At 39.9% G+C, this 22,782-nt stretch overlaps 1 protein-coding gene across 3 annotated transcripts in view; it reads right to left on the reverse strand.

Moving 5' to 3' along the window:
- Positions 1 to 2,064: 2,064 nt before the first annotated feature.
- The window catches only part of TMEM150C (transmembrane protein 150C), a 90,516-nt gene continuing 69,798 nt past the window's right edge, over positions 2,065 to 22,782 (reverse strand). For 2 of the 3 annotated variants that reach the window (XM_061191530.1, XM_061191529.1), the window contains 7 exons: positions 19,317 to 19,406; positions 18,004 to 18,057; positions 17,841 to 17,873; positions 17,308 to 17,375; positions 10,571 to 10,698; positions 6,887 to 7,064; positions 2,065 to 4,312 (listed from right to left, as the gene is read on the reverse strand). In XM_061191530.1, the coding sequence (XP_061047513.1) occupies positions 4,104 to 4,312; positions 6,887 to 7,064; positions 10,571 to 10,698; positions 17,308 to 17,375; positions 17,841 to 17,873; positions 18,004 to 18,057; positions 19,317 to 19,396 (750 nt within the window). In that variant the 5' untranslated portion in view covers positions 19,397 to 19,406 and the 3' untranslated portion in view covers positions 2,065 to 4,103. The remainder of the gene's footprint in view (positions 4,313 to 6,886; positions 7,065 to 10,570; positions 10,699 to 17,307; positions 17,376 to 17,840; positions 17,874 to 18,003; positions 18,058 to 19,316; positions 19,407 to 22,782) is intronic. The other variant, XM_061191528.1, reaches the window with a different exon arrangement.

Below are 22,782 nucleotides of genomic sequence, written 5' to 3' on the forward strand. Positions count from 1 at the left end.
AGAAAGCCCGTGCGCAGCAACAAAGACCGAATGCAACCAAAAAATAAATAATAAATAAATTTAAAAAAAAAAAGAAGAAAGACTTGGGAGAGAGGGGCTGGAGAGAGCAAATATGGACTTTTTTTTTTTTTTTTTTTTTTAAGATAGGAGAAATAAAAGAATAGTTACACTAATGGAAAGATCTTTGCTTTTCCAGTGAGGAACCTAGCTTTCTCGCCCACCCTCTCTTCCTTGGACTTCAGATTTGGATATTTGCTGTTTCTTGGAACCCTCACTTTGAGGAATGTTAATAGGGAATCTGAACTGATATGGAACTGAGGATTGTGAAAATCAACTTATTTCATATGTGGAATTCTCTTTCCCCAACTTCCCACTACTTTGGGGGACATAACACATGTGGCCAGGAGTCCACTTACTGTGGCCAGTAAGTTACTAGGCTGTTCACAAATGTTTCTCCCTTTCTGGGCACATGGCAGGAGAGCCACTCTTGGGTATGGCCATGTGGTTTTGTTTGTCACTTCACAGCAGCTTTAAGACCAGTGAGTAGTCTCCCACATTGCCTTGGCTGACAGCAACTGTGGAAGCAGTGTTAAGACAAAGCATCTACCAGCCAGGGTCTGAGCCATACTGATGAGCAGAGCCCCTTTGCTAAGCCGGGATAGACACCTAGTATGAGTAATAAACTTTAGTTTCGTTAGTTTTATTTTGGGATAGCAAAACCCAATCCATCCTGACACAATGCCTAAGGACCAAAATAAACAGTGATGTACCAGTCTCCACAATAACCAGCAGATTGCAAATTTCAGGGTACGCAAGTTTTACTTTCCCATACCAGGGGCAAAGAAAACCCAATAAATAACACAGGTAATAAAACTTGACCTCACTGTCAGTTCTCCATTAAATCAAAAACTATTGAACCTTGAAAATGTTAACATTGTTCTTAAAATATTTCTCTCCGAACCAGGAAGGCAACTTTTCTTCAAGAGACTTAGCTAGACTACCAGAAACATAGTGTAGTATATTTACTATTTTGTTCTCTGGGTCGTCTGCGTTCGCTCCTCCAGGAATGCTCACTCCAAATGCAGATTCCCTGGTCCTGTCCTCCTAGATGAATGCTGTGGTCCTTAACTCCTAGGAGGTTCTGTAATCTTGATCTTTATGTGTCTGTGTGGCCTAATACAAAAATTTATTTGGTCTTTGTCTTCCGGTTCCTGCCAAGAGCTGCTAAAACTCTTGGAATTTTCTCAGTGATAGGAATGGCTTTTTTTTTTTTGTAATGAGGCCCTTTGATCACACTTGAGTTTATGCTAATGAGATCACTAAGGGTGAGGCCACTAGATGGCCTCAGGATAGAGCTGGTCACCAGAAAGACCAAGTGGCTAGACCTCCTGACCGACCTCCAGGCATGGGTGGCAGAGGGGGCTGGAGAGGAAGCTCTATAAACTCAGCAACAGTGAGATTCAGAGAGCTTCTAGGTTGATGAGCACATTGAACCCCGGGAGGATGCTGTGCCCCTGCATCCCTCCCCTTCCTTGCCCCATGCATCTCTTCCATTTGGCTGCTCTCAAGTTATATCTTTTATAATAAACCAGCAAATGGAAGTAAAGTGTTTTCCCAAGTTCTGCGAGCTGTTCTAGGAAATTATTGAACCCAGAAGGGAAGGGAATTGTGGGAACCCTCCAATTTTATGACCAGGTTGGACCGAAGTGTGGGTAATCTGGGGACATGATACTTGCGACCGGCGTTTGAAGCGAAGGAGGTCTTGCGGGACCAAGCCTTTAAACCCATGGGGTCTGAGGATAACTTTGGGTAGTGTCAAAATTGAACTGAATTGTAGGACACCCAGTTGGTGTCCAGAGAATCAGAGAATTGGTTGTTAGTGTTGGAAAACACCCTAGAAATATGCTGCCAATGTAACACTGAAGTTTTCAACATAATGTCTGAGTCAGTTTACACATGCTTTAATATTAGAGAAGAAATGTTCTTGTAAGAGACAAAAGAAAAATCACAATTCTGCACAAAAGAATTTTATTTAGTGGTCAGATCCCGATGAATAATGCCAGTCATTGCTTGATTCTGTTAAAATGCGCTATTAGATATACTCTTAAGAAAGTGTACGGTGCATCACCAAAAGCTATTGAATTTGGATTGTGTAGAGTAAAAGAAAACTTCATAAATCTTTGTTCTCTGATAAAATTTTTAAAATATAAAAATGAAAAAAAATATCCCCAAAAGCAGTATTCAAAAATAATAAATGTCACCTTGGACTATTTACAGTAAGATGACTTTCTAATAGAACACTCTCTGCTTGTCTCTTTTTCTCACATTTTACTTGTCCCTTAGAGGTGTTCTGCCTCCCCCATCTAACCCTTACTCGTGATTTCTTCCATTCCCGTCTTGCATGAAACGGTCATCTTCTATTCTCTCACACATCTTTGAGTCTTTCTCTGATACTCCTTTTTCCTACTGTAAATTACCAGTAATTCTATTCAACAGATGTTTGTTGAGCACCTAATATGTGCCAGGCACTGTGCTAAGAGGTGGGGATAAATACAGAGATGAAAAGTCATTGAACTCCCTCCTCAAGAAGCTCAGAGTTTGGGTTGGATTAAAAAAACATTTTTCACATTATATTCCATGAAATCCCAAGCCCCTATGAAGTAAGTTTGGGGATTTCTTGAAACAAAGTGCACTCACGGAGGGTCTATCAGCTTTGCCCACTCCAATGCATTTTGATTTAGAATTCTGCCCTTTTTTATGAAGCACAGCCTCTAAAGCCCAGGAATAGAGTCTGAGTTCTAAACTCTTCACAGGTGGGAACTACATGATGGGTTGTAGGGGACGAACTGAACCAATTTGTTTCTGGGGGAGGGTAACCTTTTAATTGGCTTCTACAAATTCTGAGTATGAAAAGCCCTTAATCCCCCGCCCCCCAAAATACTAAATTTGAGCAATAGATACATATTAAGAAACTCCTCCTTGATTTGGATTTACAACACGATCCTCTGAAACTCCTCTCTTTTACAAACGTCCAGCAGGAGCTCTTTTTATTACCTCCACACATATTTCTTTGTGCTTTTCTGTGAACATTTTCTTAGCTTCAAACATAAAAGCAGCAAATTAAGCCTGCAGGTGACCTTTCTTTTTTTTTCTTTTATCATGTTGAACCCCAAACAAGCTCAGTTCTTGCGTTTGGCCTACATCTTCTCTGTCCACGAGGCCTCAAGAGAACCATGGTAGTCACTTAAAAAAAAAAACAAAAAAAACAGAGCAAACTATGAAACAGAAAATAAAAACTGAACATAGTATACTATGGAAGCAAAACTGAAACCACACCCTCGCTGCCCCCATCTTTCCATGCCTGGCAGACCATGGCCCTACAAATATTCACATTTGGAAATATTTTCTCAGTCACAGTAAAGTCCACATCATGGTGGTGGGCTTCCCCCCCACAGCTCGTAGCGTATTTCTTTTGTCGAACCTGCTCAGCCAACCACTGAACGATGATGAAGGGAGTTTTTGTGGGAAAGTTCTATCCTTGATCCAACATCATCCACAGGTTACACGGGGTCACATCTCTGTACAGTTTCCACCCAACCAAATGATACTCTGTCCATTCAAGAGCTCTAGTGCCAGATTCACAATGTCCTCATGAGCTGGTTCCAAGCCCTCTGGATCTGAAGGCAACTTTGGGAGTTGGCGTTATTCCCATGTTACAGTTGGCCTGCCCAAGGTAGGGTGATCAGGATGTCTGGAATATGTGAAGATGACAAGAAGAGCAGGGGGTGTTGGGAGAGAGGGGAAAAGAGAGGTGATCATGCACAAGCTTCTTGGTCTGTCGTGCATTATATTTTCAGTGTAACAGCGTGTATTTCGACACATAGGGCTTGTGCTTTTTCGTTAAATAACTTGCCCTGAAACGCTCGTTTGGCAAACATGGCCATGAATGTGTGTGTGTGTGTGTGTGTGTGTGTGTGTGTGCGCGCGCGTGCACGTGCCTGTGTTTACGATGTGTCATGAGGCTGTGTGTCAAGTCCTGTGGGTGTGCCTTGGCCCCTCCCCTGCTGCTACACCCACCTCACCAGCAAGGAAAAACTGATGGGTTACACCTGGTCGGTTTGATATTCAGAAGCTTCAGACAGGCTTTCTGAGAAGCTTAGGAAAGTCTCCTGGTATTCGGAACAGACAATCTCGTAACGATAATGCCGGAACTCCACAGCAAAGGTGCCAAAGTAAGACAGGAAGCACATGACCAGGCCCCACTGGACCCTGGCTGCGTACAGGTGGATGCCTTGGGCCATGAGGATGAAGTCTGGGGAGAAGTAGTCAAGGCAAGTTCCTCCATCGGCCACATTAAGACGGGGCTGTTTTCTGGGCAGAGACAGGTTACAGGAAAAGCCTGGCTCTCCCCCTCACTAGCAGAAGAGCGTCACAGAGCCAGCTGAACATCATCTACATAAATAACACAAGGTAACATTACTGAGCCCTTACTTCGTGCCAGACATGCTTCTAGGTGCTTTCATGGAAAACCTAACTTACTCATCACAACATCCTGTTATCAGCAGTTCGTTTAAAATAGGGAAACGGAGGCCAAATGGGTAACACGGGTATTAACTGGTGGAAGTGGGATTCAAACACAAGCACTCTGACTCCCTGGCCACGCATTCGACCACTATGCTCTACGGCTGCCTAATGAGCTGTGAGACTAGCTAAAGAATCACAATTCCAAAGTAATTAGTTGGCCAGGAAAATAACGCTGTATTTTTAAAAGACACTGCAAATGATGATGGAACAATGTGAACATATCAAATAGCTAACTACCTCCATGTAAGCTGTGTTTGTCTCTGCAGTGTTACGAATAAGGTCTAAGTGGCCCCTCTTCTTCTCTCTAGTTTTCACTATTGCCTTTCAGACAATATTCTATGGGCTGGTTTCATTCCCGGTGTTACATTTAAACTTGTGCCCAAATGAAAGCAGGCAATTAAAAAACCAAAGAACAGACGAGATGTATATGCCTGAATATACACAGAGTGTATGTATGTGTACACACAGACACACACACACACACATCAGTATATATGAAGGTAGGAGCTGGGAAGGAGAAAGGTTCATAACGTTCTATAGTGAAAAGCTAAGAGGCCAAGGACTAAATAAAGTTATTTAGAAAAATCAGAAATGCTCCCTTAGAATTAGTTCTACCTTCAGAACTTAGCCTTAAAATCTTGGGAAATTTTCAGAGAGTGAAAAAGTCCATGACAACTACTTCAGCCAAACTTCGCTCTCCTGACTAGGCCTGGATTCATTCACCTGGGAACCACGAAATGGTTCCAAGTCTTCGGAAATATCATGGATCAGAATTGTTTGGTATAAGCTCAAAATTCAGAATGATTTAAAATCTGTACATACTCTTCTGACCGAGGGTTCAAAATGTTGCCAAAGCAATATTAACTTATAGGGGAGGGATACATCTTCAAATCTCACACTGGCAGAATTCTGACCCGTTTACTCATAAAATATTTTATCAGGTTGCTAGTAATAAGCCAGTTTTTTGGCTTGAATTTAAATGTTCTCAATCTAATGTGACTTAAGAAAACCGCTAAAATGACTGAATGGCAGTTTGTGAAGGAAGAAGAAATAAATGGCTCCGAATACTCCACTAACGACCATCTCTGAGCGCTAAATGTTTTCGTATTTTAAAGCCACTCTAAGGAGGGATGGCATAGTGGTTAAGAGTATAAGAAGTGAGCCTGAGTTTAGAACAAATCAACACATACCATGTGTGATCTTGGGTAATTAACCTCCGTTCTTCACTATTCTTACTTGTTAAGTGAGGATTGAAAGGGCTGACACATTTAAAGTGATTAGAGTGCTGCCTAGCACATTATAAGGACCCAATAAATATTGGCTATTACGTTGATGATTGTAACTGTGTTAGCTATACCGTTTGCCGTCTAGGAACTCCCTTCTCCAGTTTCCAGAGGACCTAATGGAGTGAACACTTAGGACTGAGTGACTGATCTGATTGGTGGGCTCGTTCCTGGCCGACTTCCACTGGGCCCTGCTACACTAGGTGGGGCCACTGTGCTCCACCCTAGACCAGGCCCTCTGCGATCTGTTTGGGCTTCAGCTGAGTGTAATGCTCTCCTCTGCCTTTCCCTGATTTCTCTGCTTCTTACTGCGTGGATAGATTGAATTCCAGGGTGTGAGATAGGAGGCCTGCACGATTTTCCTTTCCAAGTTTACTAGGAATGAAGGCTGGTTTCTTCATCCCCATCTGGCTCCTTGTGACTGTTCTCCATTGGTTCAAACTCCGAGGGAGGAAGGGAAATAAATAGCACCTCAAAATTATTTGTTTAGGACAACAGTACATGCAGTGGTAATCTAGTTCTTGAATTTCTTTTCCAGAAAAGCTTACTTGTTTTCCTGAAAGATGTAAATGTATTTTTGTCCCTAGAAATTCATTTTAGAGTTAATAGATTAAATGAAATAACAGAGCCACTAATAAAGTCGCAAATGAAAAAAAAATGTTCAAGATGGAAGGAAAAAATCCCCACAATTCTCTTTTGGTTATGCATTCTATGTTTTTCACAAAAGGAAACTTTACATCAAAAGGAGAATGCATGGCACCATTCCTACAGATTGAAACAGTTTTGAGAAGGCAGAGCTTGTTTTATCTTTAGCTCTCCATCTCCTCTTTGGCATGAAAAATAGGTCTGAAAGTTTTCGTTTTTATACCCATTTATTTTTCTTTTTTGTCTAATATTCTGAGTTGATACGACAGTATATCCTAACCAACTGAGAAAGGCAATCTTCTCATCTTCTACATGGACAACTTATCTGTGTTTTAATCTCACTGGCAAAGAACGTTTTCACATTCAAAGGATACAGAGGACCACGCAGAGAGTGACAGATGCTGAGAGAATAACTCGTGGAATTCCAACTTTCCGTCCTTCATTCTTGATGTTTACTTTGAGTGTCAATGCAGCCTGGATCCAGCAGGCCAACGTGCCAAATCCAAAAGTCAAGGAAGTTCCGACATTATGGATTTCTTCATCACTTGTGAGCTAAGGGATGAACAGATAATGACCTGTGGAGGCCCATTTAGAAAATACATACAAGCCAATGGAATACGTGAAGGAGAAAAAAATAGGTAAAGAGATGTCCCAATAATGGGATGATAGGTTGTAGAAAGAGTAGAATCCTTCATCTCCACTGGCTCTTTGTGTCTATTCTCCATTAGTTCCAACTCTGAGGGGAAGTAGAGAAATGAATAGTATGCCCACACCTCAAAACGTTTGGAAGAACCATACAGGCAGTGGTAATTTATTCTTTGAATTTATTTTACAGAAAAGCTTTGTAGAAAAGTAAAAGTAAAAAGCAGGAGAGTTACACAAAAAAGAGAAACGTCAAAGTTTCTACAGACATAAACCCCAAACTCTGTTTTCTAGACTAAGAAATGAGACCAGAATCCAGCTGTGTATTTACTGATTGAGGATGGCCAATTCTAAGCAGGTCAAGATTTCACTGGCCTGGACAACTAATAACACTTGAGCTGTTCTTTACTCTTACAAAACTGGCCAGTCTATGTAATGCGGCCAATTCATTGTTAATGGGCTTTTGTTTTGTTTTCCTATTATAATAAGAAAACTGCACTTATGAGCTTTTGCCATATCTGGAGACCCATTAAAAGGCAACAGTGTTTGAAGATTCCTGGTCAAGGCTTTTATACAGTTAATAGGTTAAAGGAGACCCATCTGGGTTATTTCAATTGGGGGTTAGAGATGTAAACTGCCCAAATCATTACCCACTGATTTAAAAAATATATCTGTCACTTAAAACACCTTTATTAATTGCATATATTTTTAACTACACATATAGTACCCCACATATATAGGAAACATACAGGAAATAAAATCTACTGTTGAAGAGATGGCTTTAAAAACATGGTGAAAATATCCTTTTGAATCGCCATTGCCTTCAGGTGTTTTATTGTTTAGCGTTGCTACGAATAATGGTTGTATCAAATCAATATTACTTTCCCTTTACAATTTTTTTTTTTTTTAAATATTTATTTATTTATTTATTTTATTTATGGCTGTGTTGGGTCTTCGTTTCTGTGCGAGGGCTTTCTCTAGTTGTGGCAAGCGGGGGCCACTCTTCATCGCGGTGCGCGGGCCTCTCACTATCGCGGCCTCTCTTGCTGCGGAGCATAGGCTCCAGACGCGCAGGCTCAGTAATTGTGGCTCACGGGCCCAGCTGCTCCGTGGCATGTGGGATCTTCCCAGACCAGGGCTCGAACCCGTGTCCCCTGCATTGGCAGGCAGATTCTCAACCACTGCGCCACCAGAGAAGCCCCCTTTACAATTTTTTTCTATTGTTTTGGCTGTAGGACTTTTTTCTTCTTTGAAGAAGCCATTTTCCCCCCTCACAGTTCAAAACACATATTTTTGAAACATTTTATTTTATTTTATTGTTATTTATTTATTTTTTGGCTGTGCAGCATGTGGGATCTTAGTTCCCTGACCAGGGATCGAACCCACACCCCCTGCATTGGAAGCGTGGAGTCTAAAACAACTGGACCGCCAGGGAAGTCCTGAAACACTTCAAGTAATGATTCCCCAAATCAAATTTTACTTCTAGGAAATTGGTTTTCCATGCTCTACATAGTCTGTTCATTTATTTTTTAATTCTAATTTTAAAAGTAGATGATACAGTTACATGGGTCAAACTTTAAAAAATTGTAAAAAGAGTATAGATTGAAAAGCCTGTCTCTTATCTCGTATACTAGCCACCTGGTTTCTCCACAGGCAACTAATGTGTTGTTTCCTGTGTAATCTCTGTAGATATTCCAGAAAATGTTCTTCACATATAGCATCATCATTTACAGTTTTGAATATCTGTGGTTCACCCAAACAACCCAATCACTGGGATTCTTCAGGGAACTTTAGTGAAAAACAAAATGTCTACTCAGTAACTTCCATCTAAGACCTGGTTGAGAGCAATGATAGTTACTGAGCATTTTACAACATGCCAGCCCCTGTAGCACAGACGGATAAGTGGAGGAAAGACTACCACTGAAATCTCAACAAAAAATGCTCTGTGCCCTAACATTTTGGAGCTTAACAGATAAACTCTCAAATATTCTCCTGATAATTCATCGTCCTAGCCAATATGTTCTAAGAATGCAGCTTTCTCATTATCTAGGTTGATATGGAATGAGATCTAGAATAGTTAGAGGAATTGGTGGGATTGCCTGCCTATCTATCAGACAACCCACTAAGTAAAAAATACTTATTGAGGGCTTCCCTGGTGGCTCAGTGGTTAAGAATCGATCTGCCAATGCAGGGGACACAGGTTCAAGCCCTGGCCTGGGAAGATCCCACATGCTGTGGGGCAACTAAGCCTGCGTGCCACAACTACTGAGCCCGTGAGCCACAACTACTGAAGCCCACGCGCCTAGAGCCCATGCTCCGCAACAAGAGACGACACCGCAATGAGAAGCCCGCGCACCGCAACAAAGAATAGCCCCTACTCGCCACAACTAGAGAAAGCCCGGGCACAGCAACGAAGACCCAATGCAGCCACAAAAATAAAAATAAATAAAATAAATACATTTATTTATTAAAAAAAATACTTATTGAGTTGCTTCTGTGTGCCAGGGGACGTCTTGGGGAATGAATTATCCTAATTTAATGAATTATCAGCACTGAAGGTCAAGGACGAGAGACAGTCTTAGAAAATCCACTACCATATTTTCAGTAAGAACATTCCTAAACACTCACTAGAATGCTGAGTGTCTGGAATGCCTGCACCATTTGGATTTCACTCAACAGATGGGGGAGAAGTGTCAGGATCGGTGTTTGACTGCAAGGAGGAAGTTTCTAGCAGCAGTATATCGCAGAGGCCGGAGGATGCTGGGGAGGGAATGGAGGCAGGGAAAACAGAAAACCACTGTAACTGGGCAGGGTCTCCATGTCTATTTTACAAATGAAGTCATTTAGGTCAAGAGTTGTGTGAGGGTATTCGCAAGGGAAATTATGCTTAAGTGACCTTGGGCTTCTACATCTCTGGGAAGAAGAGTTAGGGTTAGTACCTCTTTATACAAGTCACAGGTGTTCTAGAGAAATTCTGGGTTTTCAAACTGACTCCCACGTGAGCTTGCTAATCTAAAATGCAAGGTTTCATCCAATAAGGATGTTCAATGTTTAATTACAGAAAGGCAATGATCCTATTAGTTTTCTAGAAAGGTACATTAGGATACAATTCGTTATGAAAAAAAGTATACAGCGGTTTGAAAGCCCTATTTTAGAAGATACATTTCCCAATAGCTGTGCTGTATTTCCAATGCATAGGGAGGAGTTTCTCACGTTTAATTCAGACTTACGTAGGCGAGGCTCAAAGAACAGATGGGCTGACTGCTGGAGAAACTGTGCATATCAGGAACCACTGTTAGCATTTTTTTAAAGATTCATGGAGAATTCTATGGGCCACGTAGTGACTATACCTCAGTGGCTGTGATCATCATATAGGTGAAGTGTGAGATGGAGGTGAAAAAGGCCAAATGAAGTACCTGAAAATTACCAAGTAAGGTCATTCCGAAGGAAGCCAGACAGAGTGCCACCAATCCACTAATATTCAGCCACGGATTTAAAACCTTTGGTTTCAGTTGTATGAAGCGCAGAACAGCTACCACCAGAGCTGGGAATAAAACAAAATGTTATAATTGAAAAAGTTAAATCACACAGTCAGACTAGGAAGCAGCGTTCTAAAGCCACAATGTGCAGAAGTAAACTTTTTGCCACAGTACATCTTTAAATCTCTAAAACGACAGATGCATTTTTAAAAGAAGTTTTCCATGTGATGTTTCTGATTATTGAGATGTTTTATTCTAGCTAACCTGGGGAAAGCAGAGAGGAATTGAAGCAGCGTGCTATATGTTATTTGGGTGACGCAAGACGATAGACTGGTAACAACTAGTGTTGGTCTCAGAGTTTTCAAAAACAAGGTCAGCACAAGACAGACTGGCTTAGGAGGACATCACAGAGGCTTGGCACGCAACAGATCAGACACAGAGAGACAGCCCGTGGCATGGGAATTCACTGATTCAATCAGCCTTTAGTTTAGAACCGTGTTAGAACAGATAGGGCAAGAAAACACGGGGAAGAAGACAAGGTTACCAATCTAGACAAACCTGCGGGTCCCTGTGCCAGAAATCATGCCCGGGGATAGGAAGGAAGATAAAGGCACATGTACAAATCCCTTTATTACTGGTTTATTCCCTCTGCCTTCTGATTCTACCTTCAGGTGTTCATTGTCAAAGGACAAAGGTAGCTCATTCAAATTAGAGCAGTTACAGCTATCAAATCATGGAACCTGTATTTTAACATAGCAGATTTGGGGGTTTGGTATGTACTGAAAATCATATTGATTATATTAAGAAAGCTCAATTCTTCCAAATGATGTTAATTACTTATTTTAAAATCCCACTCTTTTGAATCAAATTGTCATCGGAGAATCTGCAGAGGGAAAAAGGAAGTTACTTAGATTTCAAATCTGACTTCTAATAGTAACCTTGAGGCCAGTCCATACTCAAGTCACTAATCTAAGAATCTCCTTTTATTAATTGCTTAGTGCAGGGATATTTTCATATTTATACAAAAAGCTAGAGAGGTCAGTCTACAAATGATTTTTAAAAAGAACTTGCAATTAATATGTTATATCTAGTATAAAGAAATGCACTTACTACTTCCTAAGGCAATTTATTTTGACATTAAGGTTTAGCAGGGAAGACGATTAGGAATTCAAGAATTATCCTATTTATACAGCAATTAGTAGGTAATTATTTGCTATAAGTCTGTCTTGATTTCAGGCCATTATTAGTAGGCGTTAACAAAGAAACCCATTCACAAGTTTGCATTTCCCAAGTATGACGAATTTCATAGTTTCAAGCTACAAAGTTAGTTCAGTGAGTTGACTTTCAGTTCGAAGTACCTCTGGTCAAAGAGTGGTATACAACTTGGTTAATAGTTGGATTTTGGAAACAAAATAGAAATAAACTGCAATCTATGAAATCTTAAATTGTTTGGATCTGATTTAGCTTTTAGTATATTTATGTTAAAGCTAATGCCCATGATTCATCATCAAATTAATAGATTATACTTGAGTTGATAATAGTTTTTTTTTTTAACATCTTTATTGGAGTATAATTGCTTTACAGTGGTGTGTTAGTTTCTGCTTTATAACAAAGTGAATCAGCTATACATATACATATATCTCCATATCTCCTCCCTCTTGCATCTCCCTCCCATCCTCTCTATCCCACCTCTCTAGGTGGTCACAAAGCACCGAGCTGATCTCCCTGTGCTATGCGGCTGCTTCCCACTAGCTATTTTACATTTGGTAGTGTATATATGTCCATGCCACTCTCTCACTTCGTCCCAGCTTACTCTTCCCCCTCCCCGTGTCCTCAAGTCCATTCTCTACATCTGCGTCTTTATTCCTGTCCTGCCCCTAGGTTCTTCAGAACCATTTTTTTGATAATAGTTTTTCAACCTAATGGTTTGAGGGATCCAGTTAGGAGTTATCATATTATCAGAAGTCTATTAATGTTGACAATAACTATCCTAGAGGATGAAAAAATAAGCACAATTTCTAATACTTTTGGGGATACGAATAGGAGGAAGAAGTGGGGAGACGAGAAATTCAACATAAGCGCCCTGACACAAAGTGATCTTCAGATAAAGAAGCCATTAGATTTAGACCAGAAATCTCCCCACAAGGCACCAGGGGAGACATTTGCTAATTAATTGTGTGTGGATATTAATCAGGACATAATGACAGAATACCAAGGCAGCACATTTAATTTCTTTTAAAAATGACTAGTGGAGAGTATGACTCTGGGAACTTTCTGGTTGTCACCCAGTTTGGAGGGCTAGGATGGTGCTGGAACTCTGGCCGAAGCCCTAACCCACTGCCAAAGCAGACACCGAAATGGCTCTTCACGTTGACCATCCGGGTAGTTTGTGCCACTCTACCCAAAGGGACACAGTCAGTGCCACTGTCTGTGTTACTCATTTCTCGCCAGTGAACTCTGGACGTGTACCATTCTCCTGGCTCCAGCATTGCTAGCCTTCTCATTTGTAATATGGATGGTAAATCACTTCATCAAGAACAGATGATGACATTAAGCAGGAAACAGAAACCTCCCTGAAGACAGGAACCAACCCAACATTCCCAACTTCCAGAACTGCATTCCAAACACCACACTTGGCCCTTTTAACCTATTAACTCCATGATTAATCAGCTGAGACTAGGCCTACTCTCCAAAATAGTGTCTAGTTGAAATTTTACGGTTGTGGAAATAATAAAGCTTCTGATCCATTAACAGTTTTATTAACAGGTTTAAATACAGACAGATTCAGACTATCTGTTATGAGGTCCATTTACAACCAAGTAATGATTTAATTATACCTTATTGAAAAAGTTTTCTTGGGCAGTAGGGCAATTTCAAAGCCATCTGTATATACGTCAACCGATTTTTACCACATTAACGTTCTGCTCAATAGATATATTTTTTGTTTCATTTAAAAATTTAAAATTTTACTTACAGTTTTAGAAAAGATTTTTAAAACCCACCCTTTTGTTGTTTTTGATATTTCCAGCAGTCCTTTGCTATACAAGTGTCCCTTATTTAATTTATCTGTCTGTTAAAAAATATAAATGTTAGAGTAATTCCTTATTTTCTTTGTTAAATTCTTCTATTTTGAAGCTGATCGAGTTTTTAAAGTTCAAACTCAAAATAGTAGCTCTTCACTGCAGTTCTAGACTGGTGTCTGGCCAAATTCTTTTTCATTTTGTTTAGTTTTACTGTTTATGCATCAATAATTCTTATTTATGACAGCAGTAGAACATGACAATCAATATGTCTTGGCTGAAGGAGGGAAAGATGCCGCTATTAGGACCAAAATCATTCAGCTATTAGTTTATCCTCACAACCCCTCCAGGGCAGAAAATAATATTCCTTTTAAGAAATTTGTCTTGGTCTACAAAGAAGACATACAGATGGCCGAGGCACATGAAAAGCTGCTCAACATCATTAATTATTAGAGAAATGCAAATCAAAACTACAATGAGGTATCACCTCACACCAGTCAGAATGGGCATCATCAGAAAATCTACGAACAACAAATGCTGGAGAGGGTGTGGAGAAAAGGGAATCCTCTTGCAGTGTTGGTGGGAATGTAAATTGATACAGCCTCTATGGAGAACAGTATGGATGTTCCTTAAAAAACTAAAGACAGAATTACCATATGACCCAGCAATCCCACTACCGGGCATATACCCTGAGAAAACCATAATTCAAAAAGACACATGCATCCCAATGTGCATTGCAGCACTATTTACAATGGCCAGGTCATGGAAGCAACCTAAATGCCCATCGACAGATGAATGGATAAAGAAGATGTGGTACATGTATACAATGGAATAGTACTCAGCCATAAAAAGAAACAAAATTGGGTCATTTGTAGAGATGTGGATAGATCTGGAGACTGTCATACAGAGTGAAGTAAGTCAGAAAGAGAAAAACAAATATCGTATATTAACGCATATATGTGGAATCTGGAAAAATGGTACAGATGTACCAGTTTGCAAGGCAGAAATAGAGACACAGATGTAGAGAACAAACGTATGGACACCAAGGGGGGAAGGTGGGGGAGGGGTGGTGGTGGTGTGATGAATTGGGAGATTGGGGTTGACATGTATACACTGATGTGTATAAAATGGACGACTAATAAGAACCTGCTGTATAAAAAGAAATAAAACAAATAAATAAAATTTAGGAAGTAAAAAAAAAAAAGAAATTACCCAGCCCATAAAAACTAACCACCCTGTAACCTGGGGCCTTTTGACTTCTGAGCTGGCCCACACTGTCTGTGGAGGGTGTTTCTCTCTAAGTAAATCCACTTCTTACCTAAAAAAAAAAAGAAATTTGTCTTAGGTCTTTACACCCCACCCCCCCAGGAGAAACGAAAGTGTGGATTCAGGACAAAAAGCATAACTAATTCTATAAGGAAATCACTGAGCATTTGATCTTTGATTAGTCCATCAAAAAGATATAAGATCTTTGCTAACTGATTTTAATAAATGTTACACCAACTCATTTGTAGGTTGTAAATTATAATCTATACAGCTGCCAACAAGCAGTGATTTATAGGTTGTCTATGTTGTTTCTTATAGTCAGTGATGTCGTCTAAAGTAACAGCCTGAGGTCTAAGAGGGATAGGCCTGGGGAGACAAAAGCAACCACAGTTTAGAGCAAGAATCATTAGTAAACTGATTCTTTTTCATTCCTAGATAAATAATTGTTGGTTCACTCCCACTGAACACTAATCTTAATCAGTTCTGTGTCTACCAGATGGCACTAAAAATGATCAAAGATAATAAAGTATAAATATTGGATGCTGTAATACCTTAGAGCAAAAGCTAGTAAAAACTTAATTGCTTCTTGGTGGAGCAGGGGAGGACTGGAGAGTCAGATGATGACGAATGTCATCTGCAAGAGGGGAACTTGTTTTCATGACTGTGTTTTTGGAAATGCTTTTATAATGAGTTAATCATCAGCTTTATAACTGGATAAATTTGTGAGCTGTGCAAACTGGCATATTTTAGATTTTACACTAAAGACTATTGGGACATATCAATTTGTCTTAAGAATATAAAGGATAATATATTGTTTCCAACATGTTCATTGGTTTCTTTAAAGCCCAGTGGAGGACAGACAGCCTGTGACAGCTTCCTCATAAAGGCAGTCTCCTGTGTATCATGATTAGAAGAGGTAGTATTTGCAAAGCACTTAGCATTATGCCTGGAATATTAAGTGACTGTCATTAATTATTGTTATTATTGTGCTCCGTGGGGATGATCATATGAGTCTGTACCAACATGCAGGCCTATGTGGTGTGATTGCAGAGGGGCTGGGAAGGGTCCCTGACCCTGCAAGTCCAGATTCACCCTTGGGACTTTGTGTTCTATTAAATGCAAATATCTCCTTAGAGGTCATTTATGCCTTAGCATGAATATGTTTATTAGAGCTCTTCAGAAGAGTAGTGTCAAGACTAGGAAAAAAGAGTGAGTCTACAGCTCCTGGCAACTTTGAGGCTAAAGGCAGTGAGGACAAAACCGGACCCACTAGCACTTCCCCTGGTGCCTCACAGGGAACATTCTCCATGTTTCTCACATTATCAGCCTTCTGAACCAACTAAGATTCTGCCTGTGTTGCATGTTGGACCAACCGTCTCCCTTGATTTTCCAGGGAATTCTACAGGTCTTCCCTTTTCCTACAGCAAACATTAAAAAGGAACATGTAAGAGTGAATAGAAATTTCTTTGTGGGGCGTTTATAAATAGATGAAATAACAGGGCACCTCTCTGGGGGACAGGTGCCAATACTCCCTCGGTAATAACATCATCATTCTCTCTTACTTGGAGTGAAAGTCTCACTATGCAAAAGAACCACTTCCAGAAAACCACTGTTGAAAAATTTAGCTGTCACTGGCCGACCCAACAATATGCCAGTGGTGGTAGCTGGCTGACCCTTTGAAGGACACCGAGGAGTCCTGGCCTGGAGGAGATGGGCTATAAGGTCAATTTGGAGGAAGACAGAGAGCATGGCTGGTTCCCATGATCCCCAGGGAACAGTACAAAGGGGACAGGATATTAAATGAGGGCCTTGGTCCCTAAAGGAAAAGTGGGGAATTGGGGCCAGACATGAGTACAAAAGGTTTCTTTCTTTCTTTTTTTAACCTATGTTTCCATTTGCCAGCTTGATATGTGTATAGGCACAGGGGAGAGCATCACCCTAATGTTAAGGCTGACCTTTAGATTTAAAGACAATATCTACACACATCAATATTTATCACAGAGCCTAAGCATTTTTTCATCCTTGCCAGTGAAGGAAAAAATAAGGCATTCTTTTTAAAGCAAACATATTGCACAATATTACATTCTCATGCAGGATTTTATGGCTCATGAAATATATTATTTCATGCAGCAAAAGAAATAAAGTCAAGAATTGGCTGAAATGATTAAAGTGGTAAAGGGAAAAGAAAACGTAAGGTAAGCAGGTGAATGTAAAAGGATTTATGAGAAAAAAAGACCCTCAAAACAAAAAGCTCTCTTCAGCATATTGACATGATATGATACTGAATTACCAACTAAGCCCACCATGCTTTTGATATGGGTTTGGGAGAATTTAAAATAAAAAAGAAACATACCAAAGCACATAAAGCATTCTTTATGCTCTTCTTACCTAGGAATGCTGCCATGTTCATAACTTGACTAAACACACAGCTTGCAGGAGGTTCATCACCTGCAATACTTGAAAAACAGGAAGTGTTTTATTATTACTATAGTAAAATCGATAACTCTCTGCCATTGACTGAATGTCTGTGTCCCCTAAAAATTCATATGCTGAAATCCTAACCCCCAATGGGATGGCATTAGGAGGTGGGGCCTTTGGGAGGTGATTAGATCATGAGGGTGGAGTCCTGGTGAATGGGATTAGTGCCCTTATAAAAGGGACCCTAGAGAGCTCTCTTGCCCTCTTTCTGCCATGTGAGGACACAATGAGAGAATGGCAGTCTGCAACCTGGAAGAAGGCTCTCATCAGAACCTGACCATGCTGGCACCCTGATCTTGGACTTCCAGCCTCTAGAGATGTGAGAAATAAGTTTCTCATGTTTATAAGCCACCCAGTCTATGCTACTTTGTCCTAGTAGCCAGAACTAATACACCCTAAATTTTCCTAAGATCCAACAGATCAGAAGAGAATTATCAAGTTACCTTATATATGGTGCATGCTTCACACCAGATTTCCTGGATAACAAAAGAAAACCCAGAAGCTCAGGTTAAAGCATGGTCACTTGTGCATAGTTTAACTTCATCAGTGGCAAAGTTTTTGTTAAATCTACTGATGAACAAAGAATTACCCAGAGATAAATTTTACCTTTCAGCTGAGTTTAATGGGAAAATTTTGTCATCTTCCACAGCTATAAAGTATCTATGAAGAAAAAACAAAACAAAAAAATAAAACAAAGAAATGTAAAAAAACCCAAGAATCATTTGTTTCCCACTTTTATTGGACTAACCACATTAAATCATATTCATTTTTTTCTAACTGGGAAAATGTTGTTTTACTACAATGTTTTACCTATAGCTCACCTAGCCCTCTGAACCGTAAATGTCATTAATAGTATTTCTTTAATTTTCAAAAGAAAATTAATGGCAATTAATTAATGGCAATCATTATAATCTGGAAACTGGGAAACAAAGAAATAAGACCATACAACTTTGGGCAAACTAAAATTAGGATTCAAAGTTTTTAATTTCTCAGGAATACGTGTCCACCTTTCTTAATGAACTGCAAGGAACTAAAATAATTTTCTAGAAGTAAACAGTACTTGAAATAAGCAAGTGTGGGAATGTTTTGTGATAAGCAAGACTTCTAATGTAATGATATCCATTTTATAAACGTATCAGACCCAGTCACACACACCAAAAAACTGGACTATGAACGGGGCTGTGAATGGAATCTTTATAGCATGTTAGTGTCAAATTAGCAAATCTTGCAAATAATGAGTCCACATCACCAGTATTCTTCACCGTCTGCTTTGCATAATTTATTACTTGCTCTTATTATTTACTTTGGGTGAAACAAGAAGGGAAGATAAATGGGGAATTTAGCATGATTGGATTAGTAAACATTATTTTAAAGTATTTACAAATACATTCATATGAATATGAACAGTTGTCCCTCTGTATCTGTGGGGGATTGGTCCCAGGACCAGCAGTGGACACCAGATTCTGTGGATAATCAAGTCCCATAGTCAGCTCCACATCATCCAAGAGTCCATATCCTCGAACTCAACCAACCATGGACCATATAGTACTGTAGTATTTATTGAAAAAAATCCACATATAAGTGGGCCCTCGCAGTTCAAACTCCTGTTGTTCAAGGGTCAACTGTAACCTACGCACATCCTCCTGTATACTTTCATCTCTAAGTTATTTATGATACCTAATAAAATATAAATAGTTGTAAATACAATGTAAATGCTGTGTAAATAGTTGCCAGTGAGCAGCAAATTCAAGTTTTGTCTTTTGGAACTTTCTGGAATTCTTTTTCCCCAAATAATTTTGATCTGCAGTTGGTTGACTCCAAGGATGTGCAGTCTGCAGATACAAAGGGGCAACCATACTATCAGCACTTGACATTTTTATCTACATTGCACCTGAGTCCTTAAATAAGTGAATACTCACACTATCCACAATCCAGCTGAAGTAAACAAGGTAAATACAAGGGGTAAAAACATCCATATGCTGCATTTCTTCCCATCCATGCCTGTACCCCTGAAATAAAATGAACAGGTGTTAATAACTAAGGCAAAAATTGATCTCACTATTTCAAGATGGAATGGAAGTTTACTTTAACCTAAAAAAGTGTATTTTATGACTCCATGATTCAAATCAGTGTCACTACTGTTACCTACACAGGTAGGAAATCCCTTGAGGAAGTAACATGGAAGACTGTTTTCTATCATTAGTTTAAATATTCCAGAGTATTAGTTGAGAACTGATGGAAAATTTCTCCTAAAGACATGTATCATTATACAAGCATCAGTGTATTTAAGAAAAGACCAGAGAGTTTGGTTTAGGACTTTCAGGAGAAAAGCTAGATATCAAAGGCATACTCCAACCTACTTTTAGTGGTATTATTAACATTTATGGATTATGGATCTATGGATCTGGCATGTACCTATGTCTACAGCTTGGCAGACAAGAGTGTGAGAAACAAATGGTTACTATACAAATTAGCAGCACAGGAAGAAATGACAAATGCTTTGGAAATCCGAACTTTCCTCATGGCATGTTATCGAGCAACAATCTCAGAAGACTCTAAAGACGAATGCTCTAGAAAACAATGTACTGTGTATAACTTTAAATTCGCTCCAACCAACACAATCAAAAAGGATACAGATGTCAGGCATTTTGTATACTATATTTTAACATAAAAACATATGAATAAGAAGTTCTCCACAAAAATGAAGTGAAAACCAGAAGCTTCGGAAGTGTCTGTGAAAAGTTATTGGTACAGAACAGAAGGAAACAACTAATTATCACTTTCCTTCTTTGCGCAAAGCCATCAGACAAAATCTATTTGAGACTCTGGATGCCAACAATCCTTAAGGCAAAAGAAAAAACCTGTTTCAAGAAAATAAAGTGCCCTAGTGACTTCCGCAGGTGACCTGACAAAGAGAAGGGTAAAGTGATTAAATGGCACCTCTAAGGAAATATCACTGCTCATTGTTTGGGGTTTTACAATTAACTGCAAAAAGTCGCTTACTGGGTTTGAACCAGCGCTGCCACATTTCTGAGCACCTCTGCAATATCTGCTTTCATGTCCTGAGACTCCCTGGCCCTTCCGAGTGTTGAGAACAGAGAGAGAACACAGCCTTCCCTTCCAGGCTGGTAATCTGTGAGGTCTCAGGAAGGTCTTAGTTCCCAGAACTGACCTACCTGATTAGGTAGATCTTTCAGATCAGGGGACAGACAACTGGACCTAATAATGTGTCTCTGAACAGACATGCTGTAGTGTAAACACCTACTTGGGTAGGGGTGTTAAATAAATTACAGAATCTAGGAGTCGAAACACATTAGAGCCACTTTCAATCAATTTAATTCAGTCTAATCCAATCTGATCCAGTTCACAGGTATTGACAACCTACTTGTGCCAGGTACTGTACCGGGCGGTGGAAATACTGAGGTCTAATGAGCATAACTCTTTGTATGTAATAGTCTATGCAATATATAAAAGCTATTATCTGAGCCAGTGGTGCATGGCTGCCCAGTTTATACGATGTCGAAAATGATGAACATTTTAAACGTATACAATATGACTTTTCAGTGTCTATTCATTTATTTATGTCCAGAAAATTGTGGGTTCATAATAGAGCTATCAATAATGCTAACAAAAATAATTCCACCAGTAGCCAAGATGCAGAGGGAGTACAGAAAATAGGGATGTTCACTGAGCATGTAAACCAATTTTTCTGGATCTGCCCCTGAAATAGGGCGCTCTGACAAGATGAGTACAGCCAAAAGGGTTCCACTGGAGTAAGAGTTAGGGGACCTAGTTCTCATCTTTCGCTTTGCCTGTAACTGACTCCGTAAGCCTGAGCCAGTTACTTAAATCAGCAACACCATTTCCCCATCTTGCCGCATGAAGACTGAATTCTAAGAGAGGGAGAAGGGCATCAAAGACTGAAGCCTCACAGGGTGGTGGTACCTTGGAAGTGAACCCAAGTTCAGTATCTTATATTTTTACAGTAACAGAATGCTCCCATATACCCAGAGTTATCAGCTGCAGAAGAACTCATGCCTATGAACCATTTTCACACTAGGCTGGTGAGTAAATCACAGTGTCAACTTACTGGTATACAGTGAAAAACACAACTGCCAAAAGGTTAAATATTCACATGGGCTTCCCTTTTAGGAATGTCTGTATGGAAAATCAAAATTTTGAAGCAGGAAGTTAGAGTGAAGAGAGTTAATGAGATAATTCTAAGACCAAGGCATCAAGCACAATAGCTTTGTGTGCTAATTTCCTTTACAGAGAGGCAGTATGGAGGACTGGAAATGGTATGGCCAGGCATAGGACTGAAGCCCAGTCCTGCCACTCACTAGCTGTGTGATCTCTGGCAAGTTACTTCATCTCTTAAGCCTTAGTTTAATGATGGAGATAACTTCTATTTTGTAGAGTTGTGCTGAGGATTAATGACAAGGCAGGTAAAGTACCTCACACATAAATACATGTTCTGTAAGTGGCATCCCTGCCAACTCTAACTGCCAAGCAGATCAATACACCTGTTAGGACAAGGGCAGGGCCTCACGACAGCTTAACACTTTCTTCTCTGGGCTCTTGCTTTTCTAGAACAAGGCAGACTCCCTTCCTGATAGTATTAAAAATAGTCTCTTTCTTCAGATGACTCTCCAAAAAATTAATTAATACCTTTTTCTTACACATATATTGAAGGCCCACCTTCTTAAGTTTCTACCCTCTGGTTATCATTAAGTATGCATGGCTTTTCTTGTTTTGTTTTGGAAGAAGCTAAGGTGGCTAATGGCTACTCTCCTAAATTGTTTTATTTTTACTAGTTTAATTCTCATAGGGAAACCTTATATCCAAATTATGAGAAAACCATACTGTATCCCTTGCCTAATGATAGATGAAATTTCCCTTTTTTTAAATTATTTTATTTATTTATTTATTTATTTATTTATGGCTGTGCCGGGTCCTCGTTTCTGCGCGTAGGGCTTTCTCCAATTGCGGCAAGTGGGGGCCACTCCTCATCGCGATGCGCGGGCCTCTCACTATCACGGCCTCTCCTGTTGCGGAGCACAGGCTCCAGACGCGCAGGCTCAGTAATTGTGGCTCACGGGCCCAGCCGCTCCGCGGCATGTGGGATCTTCCCAGGCCAGGGCTCGAACCCGTGTCCCCTGCATTGGCAGGCAGATTCTCAACCACTGCGCCACCAGGGAAGCCCGAAATTTCCCTTTTTTAACCTAAAAGGATGCCTTGGGAGGTGATAAGAATAAGTCTATGGATAATTGTATTATTTAGCTTCTAATGGAACTACTTTGGTGCTTCTTCAGGAAGTTTACATTGGTTATGCTTTTTTTTTTTTTTCCCTTAGAGAAAACTGCAAATTCATGGGCAGTTGTAAGA

Source organism: Eubalaena glacialis, chromosome 5, assembly GCF_028564815.1.
Source record: "Eubalaena glacialis isolate mEubGla1 chromosome 5, mEubGla1.1.hap2.+ XY, whole genome shotgun sequence".
NCBI classification, from domain to species: domain Eukaryota; kingdom Metazoa; phylum Chordata; class Mammalia; order Artiodactyla; family Balaenidae; genus Eubalaena; species Eubalaena glacialis.